Source organism: Penicillium daleae (assembly GCF_028827525.1).
Source record: "Penicillium daleae strain IBT 16125 chromosome Unknown utg000001l_segment0_segment0, whole genome shotgun sequence".
Lineage (NCBI taxonomy): Eukaryota > Fungi > Ascomycota > Eurotiomycetes > Eurotiales > Aspergillaceae > Penicillium > Penicillium daleae.
Genome location: NW_026623149.1, coordinates 1815237 through 1837118, shown reverse-complemented (window position 1 = coordinate 1837118; position 21882 = coordinate 1815237). Strand labels below are relative to the sequence as shown.

General features: G+C 49.2%; 8 protein-coding genes across 8 annotated transcripts; 5 read left to right on the top strand and 3 right to left on the bottom strand.

Moving 5' to 3' along the window:
* Positions 1-2220: 2220 nt before the first annotated feature.
* Positions 2221-3291, top strand: N7458_000552 (uncharacterized protein; the record flags this gene model as incomplete). The annotated part of the gene is made up of 1 exon (XM_056903946.1): positions 2221-3291. The coding sequence occupies one exon, from the start codon at positions 2221-2223 to the stop codon at positions 3289-3291; it is 1071 nt and encodes a 356-aa protein (XP_056771713.1).
* Positions 3292-4053: 762 nt separating this feature from the next.
* On the top strand, positions 4054-5498 carry N7458_000551 (rRNA-processing protein LAS1; the record flags this gene model as incomplete). Its single annotated transcript, XM_056903945.1, has 4 exons — positions 4054-4173; positions 4228-4367; positions 4491-4958; positions 5018-5498. The coding sequence occupies 4 exons, from the start codon at positions 4054-4056 to the stop codon at positions 5496-5498; spliced, it is 1209 nt and encodes a 402-aa protein (XP_056771712.1).
* A 1302-nt stretch (positions 5499-6800) lies between these two features.
* On the top strand, positions 6801-7265 carry N7458_000550 (tetratricopeptide repeat protein; the record flags this gene model as incomplete). The annotated part of the gene is made up of 1 exon (XM_056903944.1): positions 6801-7265. One exon carries the CDS (start codon positions 6801-6803, stop codon positions 7263-7265), a length of 465 nt encoding a protein of 154 aa, XP_056771711.1.
* Positions 7266-7874: 609 nt separating this feature from the next.
* On the top strand, positions 7875-8828 carry N7458_000549 (alpha/beta fold hydrolase; the record flags this gene model as incomplete). The annotated part of the gene is made up of 1 exon (XM_056903943.1): positions 7875-8828. The coding sequence occupies one exon, from the start codon at positions 7875-7877 to the stop codon at positions 8826-8828; it is 954 nt and encodes a 317-aa protein (XP_056771710.1).
* A 2042-nt stretch (positions 8829-10870) lies between these two features.
* On the bottom strand, positions 10871-12639 carry N7458_000548 (NAD-dependent succinate-semialdehyde dehydrogenase; the record flags this gene model as incomplete). The annotated part of the gene is made up of 5 exons (XM_056903942.1): positions 10871-11013; positions 11067-11643; positions 11736-12415; positions 12459-12546; positions 12616-12639. The coding sequence occupies 5 exons, from the start codon at positions 12637-12639 to the stop codon at positions 10871-10873; spliced, it is 1512 nt and encodes a 503-aa protein (XP_056771709.1).
* A 788-nt stretch (positions 12640-13427) lies between these two features.
* Positions 13428-15616, top strand: N7458_000547 (uncharacterized protein; the record flags this gene model as incomplete). Its single annotated transcript, XM_056903941.1, has 3 exons — positions 13428-13478; positions 13534-13962; positions 14027-15616. 3 exons carry the CDS (start codon positions 13428-13430, stop codon positions 15614-15616), a joined length of 2070 nt encoding a protein of 689 aa, XP_056771708.1.
* A 663-nt stretch (positions 15617-16279) lies between these two features.
* On the bottom strand, positions 16280-18307 carry N7458_000546 (uncharacterized protein; the record flags this gene model as incomplete). The annotated part of the gene is made up of 7 exons (XM_056903940.1): positions 16280-16419; positions 16477-16774; positions 16828-16965; positions 17024-17073; positions 17131-17779; positions 17863-17985; positions 18044-18307. The coding sequence occupies 7 exons, from the start codon at positions 18305-18307 to the stop codon at positions 16280-16282; spliced, it is 1662 nt and encodes a 553-aa protein (XP_056771707.1).
* A 725-nt stretch (positions 18308-19032) lies between these two features.
* Positions 19033-21020, bottom strand: N7458_000545 (fungal specific transcription factor domain-containing protein; the record flags this gene model as incomplete). The annotated part of the gene is made up of 5 exons (XM_056903939.1): positions 19033-19395; positions 19440-19477; positions 19554-20338; positions 20379-20414; positions 20884-21020. 5 exons carry the CDS (start codon positions 21018-21020, stop codon positions 19033-19035), a joined length of 1359 nt encoding a protein of 452 aa, XP_056771706.1.
* Positions 21021-21882: the final 862 nt, after the last annotated feature.

Genomic DNA, 21882 nt, shown 5'->3' with positions numbered 1-21882 from the left:
CAGGAGCGATCCCTTCGGGGGGAGGGGTTTCTCGGCTAAAGGTAGATAGCGGTGGATTCACGTAATTGCTCAAAGATTAGCACTTCCTCTATGCCTATCCAGGAGACCGTGTAACCAGTAGGCAAAGATTCCCAGGAGTATACAGATTTATTGATTGACTGATTGGGAAATTAACGACTAAGCTCCATCGAGGCGCAATGGATACCAGTAAATGAAACGCCAGTTTATTGATGCCCATAGTTTTTCGCGTGGGGGCAATCTAGGTACAAGGGTTCCTTTGGATGGGGCTAGCATGTTGCGTTTTATTGGAGTGCCTTACTCAGGCTATGCTCAGTGAGCAAATCAGAGCGCTCGGTGAGAGGGTCAGACTTGATCAGTGAGCAGATCAGTGAGCGTACATCATGCTCACTGACCAGATCAGCGCTGCTCACTGAGCTTACATCATGCTCACTGATCGGATCAGAGCGCTCAGAGGCGTGCTCAGTTCTACTCAGTGAGTAAAAGCGGCGAGGGGCTGAGCACCAATCCGGAAGGGGAAAGCCAAGACGTGGCATAGGAAATCCGGTACGTAGGAAAACGGCGTCTTGCCATATAAAATTAGCCCAAAAATCAGCCCAAAACCGTATCCAAACGCCTGTAATGCCCTCACTCCCACGATATATCTCTCAATCAGCCCTCGCAATGGCCTGCTGCTCCCTCTGCATCTCCATCCCTGCCTTTCCTCTCCGGCATCCAAACCATCCTCCTGCTTCGTTCTCGATTGGTGGCGTTCGTCGTCGGCTGACATATTGGATGTATTCTTCCAAGACCTCTCGGTCGGCCTTGGGCTTGGCGTTCCTCCTACCCATCGTCTTCACCCCCTGTGCCTGCCAGTCTGTCCTGGCTCGTCGTTTCGTCACCCTCGGGTGGTTCTGGCTCGATTTCGACGTGTCGGAACTGCCCTAGAAGGCCTGTTTGAAGCATGAATTCGGCCACGTAGCGGGTGGCCTGCGAGTGTGAAACAATTGTATCGTAATCGGTTGAGTCTCCAAGGTCAGTCGACCTGATCTTGTCAAGGAAAGTCTTCCTCAGATCAGCGTACAACGGGCACTGCATCAAGGCGTGTCTCGGTATCTGAGACCCCTCTCCACAGTAACACTGATCTGATTCAACCGCCTTGATTTTGAACAAGAAATGGTTCAGTGCGATCCGCATGGAGCGCATCTGAATCAGAATCGAGGTGTATGGCTTCGATAGGGATTCGAACAGCCGAAGCACCTTCTTGTCCGGAGCGTTCACCGATCGCTGGTTCGGCTTGCCAGTTGTCTCCTTTGGCCACACTTGTGCCCATCTCTCTTTGGTGCGCCGCCGCATACGGCGCTTCGCGGTCGATGCTAGAAGGCTCCACATGCGATGGGAGCCACGAATGCGGGGATGACAATGGAGTCTCCCCCTCGAGGGATCTGGTTGGGGTGTAGATGGTCAGGATCTTTGTTATAAGAAAAGGCACTACCCCTCAAAACAAATCGCCTTATTCATGGGTCTTGCGGTGGTTTCTTTGATGGAAAAGACTGGTTGTTGACTTATGATGTTCTGCCAAGTGCACACCACGCCCTGTGGAGATGCGAGCGCGGGAGATCGTCTGGCATGAAGTATAAAAGTGGAGACCAGCCACGATGCTGGGCCGTGCGGAGCGAGAGAGCTGCCCTTGAGAACGCTCGGATTCAACGCAACTTGTTGGACGCGTGAAGCTTCCATGAAATGCAGGCACGGCGTAGGGTTGAAGGACCGGTTTCTCCAGTCTGGAGAAACGCCATGCGGTGAGTCTTCCCCAGTCACCATCCCACAACCATCAACATAGCCATGGCGTCGCGCTGGAGTAACGGAAACGTCCCCGTTCAAAGCGAAGGGCAGCTAGATTTCAGTTGTCAGTACCAAACATCAATGGGTGACTGAGATATCTCTCGATCGAGACTCCGAGAGGGTTGAGGTTTGAGACGGAGGGAGGAGGAGGCGGTGGTTGGTGGTGGTGGGCATCACCAGGTGAGCGAACGGGGAGAATTGGGAAATGGAAAACAAATTGGCACCGCGCGGTTTGTTTATCTGAACTTCTTGGGGCCCGCCGTTTTTCCCTCTTCTTTTCTCTCCTCTCCCCACCTTCAACACCTTCAACCCCTTCGGTGGAACACACCATTCATCTGCATCTTCTCTTTACTTTCTGTCGGATCCCTCCCAGCCAACATGTCGCGCAAAGTTGATCCGCACTCCTCCAAATCCAACTTCGCCGACCACAACCTCCGTGGAGATGAACAGTCCTTCGAAATGCGGCACCGCCAGAGTTCGGGCACTAAGACTGAGAGACCTGCGCCTGACGGACATTTGACCTTCGTGCCGCAACCCAATCGACCGGAAGGACATCTGCAACAGGGACGAATGAACTACGAGCAGTTCCTTGATCTGACCCGTCACAGCCCTCCGTTGCTCTGGGCCATGATTGCCGAGTTGCAGACAATGTCCGCTATGGATACTGCATCATCTCAGACTCGAATCACTATGCTTACGCAGGAACTCGAAACCCAGAAGTTGCAGAACCACGCTCAAATCGAAGTCATCGCGGCCATGTCCATTCGCCACCAGAAAGGACTCGAGTCCATGGCTGCATCCTACCGCAGTCTCGAGACTGTCCCCACTCAAGCCTCGGCTCGCGAATCTGATATCCGTCCGCCCGGAGACCCTCAGCAGCTGGCTCTCCGCATGAGCTACTGGCTCCCTGACCCTCCACGGTTGAGCAATGGTAGACAGCCGGACTTTGACCTCTGGTGTGTGTTCATGCGTCTCAAGATGCGGGTGAATGCCGACCGAATGGACACTGAGGAGGTCCGTATGGCTTACGTTGCATCGCGATGCACGGGTGACGCTGCGCAACAACTGGCTCCTCGTTTGCGAGACGACGCCCCGTGTCCATTCCGCCACGCGGAGGAAATGCTTCAATATTTGGAGCTCATTTACGCCCCGGCACTTCAGTCGCTGGACGCCCATGTGGAGTTCACAGAGCTGAAAATGAAGTACGAACAGTCTTTCGAAGCATTCTTCCGCAAGTTCATCTTGTTGGCCGCGCAGTCGGGCAAGGACGTTAACGATGGAACCCTGAAGTTTGAGCTGTGGCATAAGCTCACTCAGGAACTTCGAGACTTAGTCAACCCTGTGTGGAATGACCAGCCGGTGACATTCCAAGCTTTTGTGCAACTGGTGAAGCGGTGTGTCGCCCTTCAGGAGTCTAGCAATTGTCTGGAGCCCGATGTGGTGACTTAAGGTACTCCATGATGGACAACGGAGGGAGATTCTCAAGGTCAGGATACACATATTGTGCATGAAGGATTTGTGTATGCAAATGATGCCCCATCTGCTTCATTTCTTTCGTACTTGATCCTTGCAATCTTGTTGGCACGCCCCAGTCGATTTCCATTCTCCCTCCGTCTGCTCTCTGGCTCACGACACGAGAAATAAGTAATGAGGCTGCCTTGAATACCATCTTTGTTTGAATTCTAATCGCAATGAAGCGTTCATCTTGTCATTCGGTATAAGAGTACTGTGGTAATTTGACATTGTTAGACTTACAAACCCCGTGAGTTTAGTTGATGCTGATCACTTGTACCGAAGTATTCGGAGTACTTGTATTGAAGTATTCGGAGTAAATCTTTCGATAATCATACAAATGGGTTGCCTCTTTTCATTCAACAGGTGTTCAGAGACTGTAGCGGAATTGATTCAATTGTACCAGGCCGCCAGGCTGTTTTCAACACGCTCGAAGCGGCCATGGAGGCTTTCTGCTAGGGCGGTGTGCTCCGTTGAGGCGGCAAAGTCATGTGATGGCGTCTGTGGTGGGCGTGAGGCAGAATGAGCTCACCGCCCAGCCCAGTCAGGGGACCCGTGATCTCGGAAAAACTACCCCAAAGGATCAACAACCCTCCGCGAATATTTCACCAAGTCTCGAACTCCGATTCATAACACGGACTGGTGCCTCATTTGGCATCCATTGTTACAGAACGGCTCTGTGCGGACGCAAGACTCAAGATGGCCAAGGTCACTTTTACAGCCTGGAAGACCAAGGCTCAATTACTCGATGTGCGAAGTGAATTTTACCCGCCCGCATGGTACAATGGGCCGGATATGCGCTCACATGCCTGCGCAACAGTATGTGAATCCTCTTTCTAGAGTCAGCGCGCTGAAAAACTAATATCAAAGTAGGTGGAGGCCTGGAAACTGCGCGGCAACGTCCCCCATCATGTGGAGGCCACGGCGTTGTTGACAGACGCGATTCTTCATGACGATGGACAGAGAAACTCGATATTTTCAATCAGAGCCACGTACTCTGCAGCCTTCTGTCGGTATGTTGTGACCACATTCCATGTGCTTGGGCTCCCAAGCATCCGACCGGATGGTCTTCATGACCCATGGGCCGAGCTACATGGAAACCATGCATCTTCCACGACTGGCTAACCAATCCTTAGATTTGTGACGGGACTGGTAGACACCAAAGTCACCGGTCCACGGAGAACAATGTTCCAACGAGCAATGGATTTGGGGCTGCCGGCATCATTTGTCGAGTTGCGCCATGAAGCGACACATCGTGAGCCTCCATCGCTGGTTGTCCTGCGCAAAGCCACACAGCGCTCGCTGGAGTGGTTGTGGGACAATTACTGGGCGAACATTGACAGCGACGGAGTCGGTGGCGCAACTGTGCCTGGCCATGATGACAGCATTCCCATGACGACAGCCCTCAGTCAAGTGTTGCAGGAGTTCATGCGCGGGTCAGGCTCTAGACCAATGCAAAAGAAAAGGAAGCGCGAGCAAGAGGATGCCACCGCGGGTCGATTGCTTGAAGTCTGCGGTGCCTCGAAGGATGGAATGAATGCTGGTTTGGCTGCCCTGTCGACCATTCTGTTGGATTCGAACCTGCTGTTTGATTCAGAGAGAAAGTGAGTCTCCTTTGCATCTGTGTTCTGCCTTTAGGACAAAAAGCTAACCCTGACCTTAGACTTGGAGACTCGATGGACGCCATGTTCAACAAGTGGGATCCAGTTCTGCAGCAGGTGGCGGGTTTTCATTCTTCGGTTTTGCTCTTCCTGTCCGAGGAGCTGGTGCACAACTTGGTATTGAATGCGGCGACTGAATCCTCGATGAACACTCAGGCCGAGGGACTTTTTCTGTGGCTGGAACATCTGCTCACTGCGCCTGTGTGGGAGTTGCAGCGGCCTTCCTTTCCCCGGGATTACATTCTCGCAGTGTGCAATGCCCAATCCACTCATTGGACAAGGATTCTGGCTGAGAAGCTCCAGCTCCAGCAGCAAGACACCACGGCTGTGATGTCCCATACACAAATGACAGCGAGCACTTCCCCGAAGAGGCTGGCACAACCTGCAGCGGTTGAAATCTTTTCGAGGAAATTGCAGGAGCATGGATGGGGGTTTGCAGAGAAATGGGACAGTCGGCCTCTGGGAATCACCTCGAGCAACTGAGATGCACATGTACTCTAATCATCGGACTTTGTACTGCTGGCAGTACTTCACACGAGTATGCGAAATGCCTTTACTTCATGTATATTTTTCCAATCACCCATTTAGCCGATAAGCCTCCATTCATCTGGAAGGATGAACCATTTTTCGGTCAACCTTTGAGCCCTGCATCGCAACCTCGCTTGGCTGCCGCAAGCCAGTTATCCTGTGGTAACTTTCCTGGCACCTCTAGCCACAAATTTCGAGGGACTAAAGGATCGATGACCCACACTTTCATGGGTTGTATCCAAACCGGAAATTTGAACCCTGAGTTCCAACCCTTTCACTCTCCTCGAACAATTTTGTTGGCTGTTACACTCAGGCATGAGGATGTCGAATCAACATGGTAGCATTCAACGAAGCAACCAAATCTAGAGAGAAGAGAAGAAGAAGTTCCATCTGCTGGGAGATCGCCCTTTTGTTGCACGTTCGGAAACTCCCACTTCCATCAAACACCCAAACACTCATTGACCAGTTTCCTTGCTATCCCTCCTGCTCGTCACACCATGCGAGTTCTAGCTCTGGAGTTGGCAATCCCCGATAAATGGACTCCTGATGGAAGTTGTTCGCCCAGTCGACCTCGTAATATTCCACTGCTACTAGCAATGGGGCTAAGAAATTGCGATTAGCAAATATTTCATGGACATCGGAATACCTAAGCCGAGAAACTTGAAACCCACAGTAAGATGGTAATTGTATTGCACATTTCCGGTCACTGGGTGCAAGAATGGTGAGCGATGCAGCAAACAACAGACATGCCCCTCCAAATAATGCAATTGAAACGGCCATGAGGACTTGGGGTCTGCAACATTGTCTATGGGCGGCAGATTTTTGTACCCCTATGAGAGGCGAATCCTGTTGCTCGTCACCCCTGGACATTGTTCTTCTTGAGATTGAGAAACTCTCATGTAAGCCGATGTGGCGACCATCTCGGCTTTTATTCAAAAAGTAGATGCTTTTGGGTATGGTGAGTTAAGTGGAATTTTGAGAAGGATCTGGAGTAAGGTCAAAGGGAGGGCCGACAGTTTCCAGCAATTCTCAATCACGACTCCTAAGGCCTGAAATATACTCGTATTTAATAAAAAATTTGGAGGGGGGGGGGGGTCCTGCCAGTTCTCTCTACTCGAAATTAAAGAACAAGGAGGCTACGCTATCCACCCTGTAGTACAAGACTGGTGCATTCACCTTGCTAGCGCAGACAAAACTGTGAATTCAATTCAGCTCAATGAACTGGCACTGGTATCTGTTGGGTACACGGTCCCTAGTATGAGTGTCAGAAAATATTCCAAGTTTCAGCAACGGCTTACTCCCCACGCGAACTATGTACGTCATAGGGATCGCCCAGGCAACGATATTGCGGTGTGGGGAGCGTTTCATGGCTTAGGAGACCTCTACTCTGACCAGGGGAAGCTAAGAGAGGTAGAGGAGATGTACCAGCGAGCACTGGTAGGTAAGGAGAAGGCCATCGGCCCTAATCATACGTCCACTCTATATACAGTTCACAACCTTGGGGCTCTCTACAGTGATCAGGGGAAGCTGAAGGAGGCCGAGGAGATGTTCCACCAAGCACTAGCAGGCCGTGAGAAGGCCCTCGGTCCTGATCATACGTCGACTCTCACTACAGTTAACAACCTTAGCGATCTCTACAGAGATCAGGGGAAGCTGCAAGAGGCCGAGGAGATGTTCCACCGAGCACTAGCAGGCTGTGAGCGAGCAGGCCCTCGGTCCTGATCATACGTCCACTCTCAATACAGTTCACAACCTTGGGGCTCTCTACAGAGATCAGGGGAAGCTGCAAGAGGCCGAGGAGATGTACCAGCGAGCACTAATAGGCTACGAGAAGGCCCTGGGTCCTGATCACAGTAGGACCCGGCGACCTGTAGACAGGTTAAACGCTTTGAGAATTGCAGATGTAAAGTAGTGTCTTACTGCTATATTCGATAACAGATTCCCCTGCACACACTCGCAGATTGTTTCCCGAACCCTATCTTGAACCACGCTAGTCTACATTAGGGTTAGTCGTAGATATCCTTTTTGCCAATAATAGACGTATGTTTTCACATAACGTAAATTATCGTATTTTACGGGAAACTTTTGAGACGTATTTTACGGGAAACTTTTGAGACACGTTCATCCACCCACTCTCTACTCCAAACGTCTAAGCGTGGTTAGCAAGGCAGCAAGGTTATCCTAGCCTCCGAGGCCGAGGGCGACCGTTGCATTAATAAGCGAGCCGCTTGGTTAAAAAGCGGGCTGCTTGGGCATCTTTCACTTCCCCGTTATCAAACAACTCGACGTCAATTAATTGCTTACTCAACTCGAATACACGTCCAGTTCACAATGCAACCAACTTCTAGAATTGACTGGGACAAAGGTGACAAGGATGGACTTGTCTCCATTGGCTCCCATAACCTTTATCTGTCCGTTTCGGGGCCTGATCGCAAGCCTGGAAAGCCTATCGTCGTTCTCATGCAGGGCCTTGGCAGCACAATCGATGAGTGGGTTGCAGTGCGAAAGCTTGTGCTTCCATTTGCTCGATGGTTGAACTACGATCGTTCAGGGATGGGGAGGAGTGAAGGTCCCGACCAGACACCACCAAGCATATCTGCAGCATCAGTCGCAGCAGAGCTCGATATTCTCCTAAAGAACGCCGGTATTGAACCTCCATTTATCGTTGTCGCTCACTCGTGGGGAGGCTACACTTCTCGCGAGTTTCTAGAACTCAGGCCGAATGATATCGTGGGCATGGTGTTCGTAGATTGCAATACTGAACGTATCTTTGACAGTGGGGCTTGGGGTTGGGACGTTTTCAATCCAGTCCTCGGTGGCCAGGATTTTGTTGAAACTACCGGTCTTGTGACGTCCCATGTCCTATCCGAGGAGGAGTGGAAAGCCTTCAAAAACGAGCAGGCTAATCCCCGACATCAAGCCACTGAGGCTGCTGAGATGCAGGCGGCGCCGAACGACAGACTGGCATTGGCCCTCAAAAAGCAACTTGAGAAGCTACCTCTCAAGGGTTATCCGGTCAGTGTAATCATTGCGGATACGCCTGAAGACTTTCAGAAAATGTATGACTTTGGAGTGGCTGCCGGCAACGGAACAGAAGAAGAACGAGCTCTATTTCGAAAATATCTCGATAGATGGCGCGAGATGCATGAGGACTGGCAAAGAGAACTTTTGAGGCTTTCTCGTCTCAGTAGATCTGTTCGTCTGCATTGCAGTCACAATGTGCAGCTGTTACAGCCACAGAGCATAGTTAAAGAGATACAGTGGACTATGAATAGCTACAGATAATTCTCAATCTGCTATGAAGCCTTGAGATCTCGGCTTGCAAAAATCTCGGATACAGGCCGAGTTCGCGGAGACGAACACCGAAGTGATCCCTAGGAGTTCTGTTCCCATGGATCGAGCTCTTCGGGCTAAGAGATGTAATCGACATGATACGGACTTTGATCCATCTCTAGATCCAGTCTCAGCCCTTGAGAGGCTCATGTTAGCTTATGTGGGGATACTAGCTTTTGACAGACACTAGTAACGACTGAAAATCGCAAACGGGAAGATAATCCATGGAAATGAAGACGCGCGATCTCCTACCAAGGTTAGTACTGTTCTAAACACTGGCACGGCCTTCTAGTGAGTAAGAAACGGGTGTGGACGAAGCTTGCTCGCGTGATGAAGGAGGGAGATAGAGAGAGATCTCACCAGGTCGCCAGGCTTTCTACTCTATTTGGACCATTCGCAGAGAATATTCCACGAGTTTCCTTAAGATATTTACTGTATCATAACGATGACTCATATATTACCGTTCGTGCAGGACGATACAATTTGACAGGGGTTTTGGGGGAACTAACCAAGTTGAGGCTAGCGTGTCTTAATATAGGGTTCGGGAGACAATTTGCGAGTGTAGACGGGGGAATCTGTTTTCGAATATAGCAGTAACCTCCCCGTAGAGATCATAGACTTTCCTCCGGTTTATTCTTACAAGAGCCGCGGATTCAGCACATGTTTTCCCTACGGCCAAGGCAAAAACCAATTTCACGTCTGATTATGCGCAAAGTACGCCGACTGATTCATATTTTGTACTTTCTAGTGTCTATTAAACGGACAGTCTAGAAGAGGTTAGCGTAGCTTAGGTATTGCTAAAGGGTTTGCAGTTGTGTGACCAGCAAAGGTGCATCTATTCTGCGGCTAAAACGGAGAGCATATTCATGAGGGAGATCTGGGAACAAGGCACAAGGTGCCACTCTACGGGGCTCCATGGAGTTCCACGAGGTTTTCGTACACATGGCGGAATGTCATAACTTGGTACTGTTACAAGTCAAGCGAGAAGAGGACGGAAGTCTCAATTCGGTACTGTCTGCGAAAGAATCAAGTCTAGAGAAGGGAGAAGGAAAGGAGAAGGAGATGCGTGGTGGGAAGTAGGCTTTCATACCCCCCCCCAGGGAACTTCCCCTTTCGGAAGGCCTTCCCAGCAAACATCGTACTTGCCATTCGTTACAGGCTGCCAATCTTCTACATCCGTCACACCAGGGAGAGTGTTTTGGAGGTGGGGTATGGAGGTATCGGATGTATATATTATATTTACAAGCGAGTACAATGTCACCTCATAAATACATATTCGCTGAATCAGCCAGCTCTTAGTGGTAAAATACCATCTCTCAGCTTGACAAATACTATAAAGCCAAGGTCATCCACAAAGACGCCTGAGATGGATAGGAATGGCAATTTTGCATCATTTCGCCTACCTACTTACCTAGCCAGAATGTGTCTTAGTCATGGACGACGCATCACCGCCGGTTGGAGCGACTTGCACAAATGTGCGCGGACGCAGGGATGAAGCTGGTCTATTCGCCACCGTATTCGCCGGGCCTAAACCCAATCGAAGAGATTTTTGATGAACTTTAGGGGTTCATCTAGCATAGATGGAACTACTAGGAAAAAGATCCTGAGCGAGGACTTGATGCCTTCTCGAGTTTTGTATTAGTTAATGTTATCGCCAAGACACTAGCCTAGATATTGAGCACGGACCAGTAGGCTCTGACACGGAAAATGTGGGGGTAGAGGCCCGACGAGCATCTCTACTAATTCCCTACTAAACTCTGAGTAAAATTGTTTAGACGAAGGAGAATAGAATTTTTTGCCACATAATATGATGTATTCACGAAGAATGGAAAGAAATGAAGTGAAACTTATTCCGAGCGATTAGCGGAAGGAAATGCTGATATACGAGCTACGAACGATAGTAATCACCGAAAATGAATATGATACAATCGAAAATACAACGTAGAGGACCTAAATGCCCCAAAAAAACTGGATATTGTTAAACCATCTGTAAACTACAACTTCGACATGGGATCAACAGTCAAAGTCCCAGTCTTCGAAATCAGGTACTCTTCTATCGCGACATCCTTGCCCGCCTCCTTTCCATATCCGGAAGCCTTGATACCCCCGAAAGGCGACTCAGCCGCAGACGCGTTTCCTGTTGAATGGTGAGCAAGACTTGTATAAGGGGTAAGATCATAGCGGCCTTACCTGTATTCATCCCGACCATTCCGGCCTCAAGACTCTCAAGCAACCTCCATGTGCGACTTGTATCTTTGGTGAAGAAGTATGCCGCAAGGCCCATGCTAGTATCATTCGCCATCCGGACAGCTTCCTCCTCCGTCTCGAAGCGATGCAGTCCAAGGAGGGGGCCAAAAATCTCCTCTTGACTCGTCAGCATGGAAGGCGTCATTCCGGAAATGATCGTGGGCGAGAAAAAGTTTCCAGGTAGATTCGTTAACCTCTTCCCGCCACACACAATCTTTCCACCCTTGGAAATGGCGTCGGCAATATGCCGTTCCAGTTTCTCCAAGCCGCGAGTTGTGGTCAACGCTCCCATCGTGGTGTTGGGGGCCGCGCCATGGCCAACTTGGATTTTCTTTGTGGCGTTGACTAGCATGGACAGGAACTTGTCGTAAACGCCACTTTGGACATAAACTCGGTTGGCATGTGTGCATGCCTGTCCGGCGGTGCGCCATTTTAAGACCATTAGTGCTCCTAGGGCTTGGTCAAGATCACTGTCATCGAAAATTAGGAATGGGCAGTTACCACCCAGCTCGAGAGTGACCTATAACTTGTGAGCTATATTCGACGACTTGAAGAGTTGAGAAGCGCGGCAGATATCTGGAGGCTTGTCTATGTATTCAAATTAACACACACCTTCTTCAGCCCATCACTGCAGTGTTTCGCGATGATCGAGCCAACAGCAGTGCTACCAGTAAAGGTGACTTTGCGCACGAGCGGATGCTTGCACAATCTCTCGCTGACCGCGGGGGTATTGTCATTGTCTGTGGTAATAATATTCAAAACGCCCGGTGGAAACCCAGCCCTCAAGGTCAGGTCTGCAAGCGCGAGTATACTGAGCGGAGTCTCGGGTGAGGGCTTTATAATCATTGTGCAGCCAGCAGCTAAAGCCGCCGCAGCCTTCCGGATTGTCATCGCAACAGGGAAGTTCCAGGGTACCAAGGCTATGCTGACACCGATAGGCTGCTTGATTACCAGCGTGCGTCTGTTCGAGACGGACGGCTGAGCTACTGACCCGCGGACGCGCTCGGCCTCGCCGGCGAACCACCATGCAAAGCCTAGCGCATAGTCTACTTCACCCAGAGCCTCTGTCATTGGTTTGCCTGTCTCGTGGACTATGAGTTTTGCGATATCGCTCCGTGAATTGGTGATCAGGCTGTGCCAATTCAAAAGCAATTTGGCTCGCTCTCTTGGGTTTGTATCTCTGTATTTGAGGAATGCGGTCTGCGCGGATTCCACGTATTGATCAACGTCGGAAAGGTCGTTGTTGGGGCAGTGAGCGAAGACTTGTCCGGATCCAGGGTCTTGAGTTGCACCTTTTAGAGAAGCTTCTTCTGGGAATGAGTGGATGATACCGACCTTCAACAGAGAAACTTTGCAGCTGCTGAGCTTGAACCCATTTGCCATCTAGCAAAGAAGCCTCGTGAAGAAGGCTCGGGTCGTCCAGCTATGGGCGTGTCAATGTCGTTTTGACTGTAAGACAGGGGTTTCTTTAGGGTGAGGGGTGGGAACCAACCACGAAAGGAAGGTCGTTTGACATAGCTGCGAAAATCAATTACTTAGAGCGATGATCTGATAAATGGAATAAATTTGAGGCCTGTCACGGTATAATCAGCGGGAGTCCTTCTTATAGGCAAATTGGTCCGGATATTCTACGAGATCTAATGATGTTACTAGTACCTCCGGATCTTTATGGCCTTGATCCCGGGACTTCGACTGTTGTAAGTAATAGTCGGATATTGACTAACAGGAATTTGGTCAATAGTCGCAGCTGGAACCCCGGAAAGATGGAAGACGAGCTAGTCGAAAGGTGAGTCGGCTACCCTTATACTTTAGCGAATATCCCGCATGCGGAGGTGGGCTCAACCTTCCCCACCCCGACAAATGACAGTAAGTTTTGAAGAAGATCCGCCTAAAGTTACTCTTAGGGTTTTTTGCTGGCTTAAGGGAACATCGATTCCGCCAGGAATCAATCCTCAATTAGACCATAGAGTCTCAAGTGAGTCAACACGGAAGTTCCGTCCGGAAGTTCCGGCTCCACCAGCATCTGGCCGCTCGGTGTTGCCTCTTACGGCTGGCCTGTTCCCGTCGCGGCACCGCCCGGTTAATCCTTACCTTCATGGAATGAAATTGGAAACTATGCGGATATCGAAAAGCACCAGGAACACTTTCGCGTAAAATTGACCTTTGGGAACATTCCCAATTTTTGCTAATTGCCACCGTCGGGGTTTCAGAGATGACTATTTAAACACTATCTTTCATATGTCTTGTGCCATTCAAAAGCAACAACTATTTGGCTCACGATCGTCACGTTTGCAAGGCCCTGCCATGTCGCCCAACTACCCGTTTGACCCTTTGACTCCAAAGGAAATCGCAAAGGTATGTAGAAACACAAGATGCCCCTTGGGACCGAGCCTGACAGTGTCACGCCTAGGCCGCAGCTATTGTACGCCATGCATTTCCTGGACAAACCCCCAACTTTCGAGTAATTACTCTGAAGGAGCCCACCAAGGCGGAGATGGTTCCATTCTTGGAGCATACGAACCGAGGAGAGACTGCACGGAAGAGACCTGCGAGAATTGCTTGTGTTCAGGCAGTTCTTCCTTGGGGTTCGGCAAATAAGTTCATTGAACTTTGGGTTGACCTCGACCAAGCTGCGATCCTTAAAGAGGAACATCTTATCGGGAAGCACCCATACATTGACTCTGACTATATGCAAGCTGTTGAGAAAGCGTGTATGGCAGACCCAAAAGTTCAGGAACAAATTGCCCACCTTCAACTACCGGACGGTGCTTCTGTTATTGTCGAGGCATGGGCATATGCGACAGATGGCACCAATGACACGTCACAGCGGACCACCATGGTAAATCGTGCTTACCCTATATATCCAATCAGAATCAAGGACTAGATGCTAAAGCGGTGTATAGTGCTGGTTCTACATGCGTTTGGTAGATAATGCTGATGCCAACTACTACGCGTATCCACTGGATATTTGCGCAGAAGTGTCAGAGGAGCTGAAGGTGACCAAAATCTACCAACTGCCTTCCAGTCCCGACGATCGCATTCACGACAAGCCAAAGCCGTTCGACCGCCGAAAAATCCACGGCGCCGAGACTGAATATAGCCCTGGCTTGAGACCTTCACCACGGACAACGACGAAGCCGTATCAAGTTGTACAGCCCGAAGGCCCTTCCTTCAAGACACAAGGGAACTATTTGGAATGGGAAAAGTGGTCTATGCACATCGGTTTCAACTACCGAGAAGGTCTCACCCTTCACAACGTTCGCTACGATGGCCGCAACCTCTTTTACCGCTTGTCTCTTGCAGAAATGTTTGTGCCCTATGGTGACCCTCGAGCTCCTTACCCTCGCAAAGCGGCATTTGATCTCGGCAATGACGGAGCGGGAATCAATGCTAACAACCTACGTCTGGGCTGCGACTGCTTGGGTCACATCAAGTACTTCGACGGCTGGCACACTACTACTTCAGGAGACCCTGTGAAGCTCCCGAATGTGATTTGCTGTCATGAACAAGACGACGGAATTTTGTGGAAGCACACAAACTTCCGGACCCAAAATGCCGTTGTGACGCGTTCGCGAATTCTGGTTCTTCAAACTATCATCACGGTTAGCAACTACGAATATATTTTCGCGTTTCAGTTCGGCCAGGATGCATCGATTCACTACGAAGTTCGTGCCACTGGAATCCTTTCGACCTGTCCGATTGATATAGGCGACAAGGTACCTTATGGTACAATCGTCGCTCCAGGCGTTCTTGCCCCTTATCACCAGCATTTGTTTTCTCTTCGTATGGATCCTGCAATCGATGGCCAGAACAATTCCTTGCAGGTGGAAGAATCACATGCTATGCCTGTTGACACGCCCAGTTTTGACCATGACGGCAAATCGCAAGCTCAGGTCGACTCGTACGACAACCCCTTCGGTGTCGGATACATTACACGCTCTTCTATCGTTGATAGAGAGGGAGGGTTGGACCTGGATTTTACAAAGAACCGCACATTCAAAATTATCAACGAGAATGTCATCAATCCTGTGACCGGAACCCCTGTCGGTTTCAAGTTGCTTCCTGCCTACAGCCAGATGCTGCTGGCACACCCAGGTTCGTACCATGCCAAGCGCTCTGAGTTTGGAAAGCACGCTGTTTGGGTCACGCGTTACAATGAAGAAGAGCATTTCCCATCTGGCCGTCACACCATGCAGTCAACTGGTGGCGACGGGATTGCTTCTGCTATTGAAAAGCGTACTGGAACCGAAGAATCCTTGGTGCGTAACAAGGACATCGTCATTTGGCACACTTTTGGATCGACACACAACCCAAGAATCGAAGACTGGCCTGTCATGCCGTCGGAGAAGATGGTCGTCGGTCTTAAACCAGCTAATTTCTTCACTGGAAATCCCGGTCTGGATGTTGCAGTTTCAACACAGGAGAGCAACCGAAGTGTGTTGGTTGATGGAGGGGATGATATCAACTCGAAGTCGAGTTGTTGCAGACTGTAAATTTTGATAGATCAAAACTTGTTTAGGCGTCCTAACCGAAAAACCCGATGAAAAGATAGCTTTCCCTACTGTATGGCAACTTTACATTCCTATGTTCATGATGACCTACTAGTTAATGCAATGCAAAACAATAATTTTGATTTGATAAAATCGGAACAAGTGCAAAGTAACGAGTACTGCCCAATCTAATCTCAATAAAAACCAAGCTAAAGGGTCCATCGCATTATATATCTATTTTCAGCATCGCAGATGTATTCATAGTAGGCAAACGAAACACCACGCCAAAGTAGCATGAGGATGGTTTGGATACGGAATTTACTACTATATGTTGCGATTTATTTAATCCATTTTACATTTTACCCCTTAGGCTGCGACCAAGACGACTTGTAATGGTGGATTTGTAGGCTATGAATTATGAAGGCCACAACAAGCAACTGGCAATAAGGTGCATCATGAAAGATTAACGGTAGAAATAAGTCTTGAAATGTTTCGATGGTACAAGTAGGTGAAATCAGGAATCATGCGTCGGACGGGGCAACGACGTAGGATGTCTTGCCTTCCTTCCTCTTCTCCTCTATGGATTTCCGCAGGCCCTACAATCTATCTTCACGGGAACCACGAAATCAATTAGACTGGTCAAGTTTTTTACCTGCTTCCGCAGGCCTAAAGATTTGATTTAACTTGCCTCGTCACCTTAAGGATACTGTCGATCTCAGAAGTGACCTCGATAAGTTCCTCATCGTCGAACGGGCGTCCAACAACTTGTATGCTAGACGGTTGGTTGACAAAGAGCTCCGCATTATCTATTGGGATGATATGTTAGTTCCATACGGGTCAATGAAATCAGAAGGTGACATTACACATCGCCTGGTACGCGTTGTCGTAAGGATTCGACATCAGTGGCTGATATGTTGCATCGAGATGATCAATTCGAGGATCAATTTTAAAATTAGCCACAGGTAAGATTGTTGATGGGTAGTCGAGAAAGTTGAACATCGATGTGTAACCCCAATATGCATTGTAGTCGTGCGGTGCGCCCGCGGAAGGTGCAGCAGGGCAAATCAAAGCATCCATAGGGCGTCCAGATGTAGTGAGCCGGTCTGTTTGCATCCAGGCGTCCGCAAATTGTTCCTTGAACTCCCGCATCTTCATGTTAAGCTGCAGTATTACTTATTAATGGGATTTCCTACAAAAGGATGAAACGGCCATACATGACAAAGCTGCAGCGCGGTGAGGTGGCGTGCATTATAGACCTTAAGCAGATCTGCAAACGCCGGAATTAGCGGTTCCCCTGTAGGTTTGAGCTTTGCAAGGGTCCCTTCGCCAGCTTCTTGGAAGTAGATGTCAAACTAAGCCCATTGTAAGCCAGTTGATCTTAAAAAATATCTGAAGGTATCAAACTCCTACCGTGCATTTTGCGAGCTCCCAGCAGTCGAATGGTGGTTCAAATTCAATGACTGCGTTGGAGTTTTAGAAAAATGCCTTTGTAGATTGAGAAAAGAGGAAACGCATACCTTCAAATCCAGCTTCACTGAGTGCCTGTCTTGTATGAGCGATGACTCTAAGAACAGGTGGCTGAGGCATAACTGCACCATCCCATGTCATTATACCCACTACCAGCTTTCGTTTAGGTAGTGAGACATCTCTCCAGGGAATGGGGACACTGCAGACGTCATATCTGTTTGTCGGATCTCCAGTAAGAATTTGCGTAAACATCCGGACGTCTTCAACAGAATGACAGACAGGGCCCACCGAATCTCGAATCGAGGTCTGACCTGTCTTCGATCCTCCCCACGCCGCTTTGGGGATCCGAAGCGAGGTGGGCCGAATGGCATAAAGACCATTGAAAGCAGCCGGAATACGAATAGAACCGCCAATATCTGATGATGGTGCAATAGGGCAACCTCTCATGGCTACCAAAGCACCATCTCCGCCAGAGCTCCCTCCAGCAACGAGCCTGGTGTTGAATGGATTCAAAGTGCGGCCCCATAGGTTGCTGACTGTTTCCAAAGCCATGCCCGTTTGAGGCATAGTGGTTCTACAAAAGAAGATCGCACCCGCAGCGCGTAGTGTTGCTACGATAGCATCATCGTGATGTTGTACGTCGTCTTTATTGATGACGTATCCGCGAGTGGTTGGGTGACCTTTCATGCTGTAAGAATCCTACACGCAGTCAGAGAAAGCCGAACAATATAGGGACACTAGTTTAATAAGTAACCAGCGTGGGAATAGAAGCTGATTGTTACCTTCAGTGCAACCGGAACGCCATGCAAAGGCCCCAGGGGTTTTCCCCCAGAGTCAAGGATCTCATCCAGGTGCTGGGCTTGTCGGATCCCCTCTTCTAGGAACCATGCAGTGAGACAGTGAACCTTTGACGATGTTGTTAGTATATAGATTCTTCACCCCGGAATATCAGAGCTAGCCCACCAATTGATGGGAAATCGCAGCACGGGCCGCAAACGCCTCCAAAACTTCCACTGCTCTCAACTGGCCAGACGCGATGTTTTTAGCCAACTCTGTCGCAGTGAGCTCCGTAATCTGAATCTGGCGGTGACTCAGGATCCCGCATGTCTTTGGTATTTGGGAGACATTCGTCACCGCTGTAAAAGCTTCAGCGTCAATCGTCCACTTGGCAGGAAGGGAGTTCAACAAATCCGCCTGCGCCTTTTTCGACACTGCCTCCCAGGACATTTCGATGAATCAGCAATATTGAAATGAATATTCGATATATGCCATGCGAGTATGAGAGCACTACAGTAACTGAATATATTTCCTTTCCAATCCATCAGCGGGTTCCCCGGAATTTCCGCCAAAATACAGACTACGCGGGTGACTACCAAGACAAGAGATCTGCACCGAGATAATGACTGCCGCGGCGCCTCAGTTGCCACTTGAACCATCGGGCCCACTTTAAACCTCCGGGCCCATTCTAAACCTCCGGACCCATTCTGAATCTCCGGGCCCACTCTCCCGCCCTGCTCGGTCAGGTTCCATAGCTATCGTTTATCCAGTCGCCATGTGAGTTTGCTTTTTGCCGACTTTTATCTGCTTGGTATATACTCCTGGAATCCGTAGCCAATCGCTGTACCAAGCCTTTCTGTTCGGCCTATATCTTTTCGCAGTCGCATCTGACAAATCAAGATCTAGTGTGCTGAGGGACCAGAGAAACGAGATATTATGGTTAGTGCTAGTGAACAGATCCAAGTAGACCGCGAAAAACTATAAACGGCAAGAGCAAAGGGTAGCAGATGCCTCTGGCACCATATGTAACACTTTTCGCCGACCTTGATGGAACCATTTATTTGTACAGGAAACCTTCGCGCGGTCATATTGCGTCGCTGCCTAAAAGGGGACAGAGACCCGACTTCAAGGAGCAACCCAGCACTATCTCCTAGCCAACCAAGAAGTTGCTGGGACTAATTGACCATATCCCAGAAATCACTTTCAAGGAAGTCACGTGATAATTCCTCGATATGAAATTGCTCAAGGTCTTCCATGCCGATGGGAAACGAGTCCAGAGAAAAAGGAGCAGACTCTGGATGATCTTGTTCTCGGTCAGAGTCAAAATCTTCAGGGAGGCGGTCAATAAAGTGGGATTTAAGCCTCATCTTCGAGGTGCTGTCACTTCCAGATTCGGCCATTGAGTTCACGCCCAATGAATCATTTGTCTCGTGTATGCTGGGGACAAGGAGGTCCCAAAACCACTCTGGCTTGAAATTAATGGTCATGTCCTGATAGGTAGCTTGCGAACGGTTCTGATCTGCGAGAATTCGTAATTTCTTTAGGGTCATAAGCTACACAGTATGTTAGCCTTGGTACTCACCCCTTGTGATCGACAGATTGTGTTCAAGAGGACGCCCACTTTTCGAAATAGAAGTTCCGATTCAATGGATTGAGTCCTCAGTTCTCACCTTATGCAAAAGATGTGGCCACATACGTGCCATTGTACCCATAAACTTCTCACACGTGTCCAGGTTGTCACGTGTTCGTTGGGAAACCTTTCCATCTCTCGTGAATTGGAATAGCCATAGAACAGTCGCACTGGCGGCAATAGCATCCCCAATTATGGGATTGGAAATCACCATCAATCTTTCACTGAGTTGAAGGATCCGGAACAGCCAGCTCGCATGGTACAACGCCATGTCGACCTTCTGCTGAAGAAAGACACAGGACTGAGGTATATCCTGTTGTGATCGCAAGACAACAAGGTGCAGAAACGGATGATTCAGAATGGCCTGCGAAGCATGCCATAATATCTCTGTCATCATCCAAGGATTCCAATACTCGCTCTGCTGGCTGACCTCCGTCGTAGACCGATGTGAAAATGCGACATTAAGAAGCAAATGGTGCTTGCTATGCTGAGCCTCGAACTCTATGAGCTCTATCCCTAGCCTAGTGTGATTTGAGTCCGCCAACCATGGTTTCTCAACCTCGCCTCGCGACAAGCGATGGAGGTATAATCTGATTTTACCCCATATAGAGATAATGCGCAAGCAATACCCATTGATCCCAATGTCTTTCCCGGGGGGCTCCTCGGTCATTTCCGCGGCTGTAAAATTTGAGGAGCGAGGCGGCGGTGGTGGTAAAGAGGCACTTTGGGGATAATCAGGAACATGGATGGTGGAAAGTTCCGAGTTGTGGGGAAGGAACAGTCGTTCAAGAACAAAAACACTCCAATAGGCTCTGACTTCAGAGTCATCTTCAGGAACGGGTGTAGCCTTCCTGCAATATAGGTCTCGCATAGCATTAAGTCGTGACGCACTTCCAATGGCCATCCAAGCCTGCGCGAGTCGGGAGGCTGGGCAGCGTTGTCAGTCATATTTCAGAGAGGAAGGAAGTAGGGATGGAATGATTATTACATCTAACGTGTCTCAATGCAATGAGGCACAAGGACCGCGTAACATCCGGCCTTGAGTCACCCTCCGAAGAAAGTCTCGTAGTGATTTCTTCCGAAGAACAAGAATAGAAATCCTCGGCAAGACCTTCTTGACCTTTGAAGAACTCATGGCTCGATATTGTCAACAGGAGAGACAGAAAGCTCCACAAGACGAACTGCGGGCAAGAGAGTAATTGATCGGCCAGTCCTTCGAGGCGAAAGAGAGGTAAAGGTTGAAGATGTACTTTTGTCCGATACACCTCGGCAAAATGTGTAATAACTTCAACAGGAGGTTGGGGCCTTCATCGCAAGACCATATCAATACAGGCTCCACTTTCTTCTGATCCAGTGGCAATTTCATGAAAATACTGTACTGGGAGATTAACTTTACCTTTCAAGTGTGAACATGCAGTATTGATTTTCGGATTGTGATAGATCCGGTACATCCACGAATTCAATTACACGCTGCCCTGGGGATTCAATTGCAGGCTCAATTGCAGAAATCGTAGTTTCGGGTGAGAGTCCCATTTGGCGATTGCCAGAGGATCTAGGAAAATCTGAGTACGGGCCCAGAGGAACTGGAACAGGGACCAACATACCCTAGAAGACCGTAAATGTGATCAATGTGACGTTCTATCATTTGGACACGATCTGTGGTAGGTATTCTTCTGCTCTCATCAGATATGCAAACATATCTATGATCAAATAATCTTTTGCGGTAAGATTACCTTGCATCCACGGGAACTTTCTTTCCAATACCATTAGCAGGTGAGGAGCCTCTGGGCATATACACACAGGGGATGTTGAGACGCAGGCAGAACGAGCAACTCGGTCGCTCAGCCGGGCATTTAGTTTTCTTTCGGCTAGTTCACAATTCAGATTACATTTTGCTAATCGGGTTGAGGAACAGATCAGGGGATGTGAGCATACCGGCATGATTCACAAGCCTGCCGTGTTAACGGCTGCGAAGCGGTGCTAGCCCGAGACATTATGCCTCCCACATCTCATATGATCGTCACTAAGTGTATTGTCGGATACTGTGCCTGTCCATTGCGAGATCAAGATGAGGGGAAGAGGCGAGTGAATCAGGAACTCACGGGCATGTGACTATATCACCACGTGACCGGTACGATTCGTGAAATCAACCTATTGGATCGATCTGGAACCAGGTGTAATCTCACCCCGGAAGGTGAACAATTTTACACTCAGCAAAGTACTGACTCTTTTTGCCATTCCTACTTGAAAGCCATAACCAGAAGAAAGCGCTCATGGGTGGGTAGCTGCAAACGACATGTAACTCCCTTCCTTTTGGCCAGGCACCCAACCAGGATCACATCTCCCTTAAGTGCACACTTCTGCTACTCTTCTTCCCTACTTCTATTATTGCCAC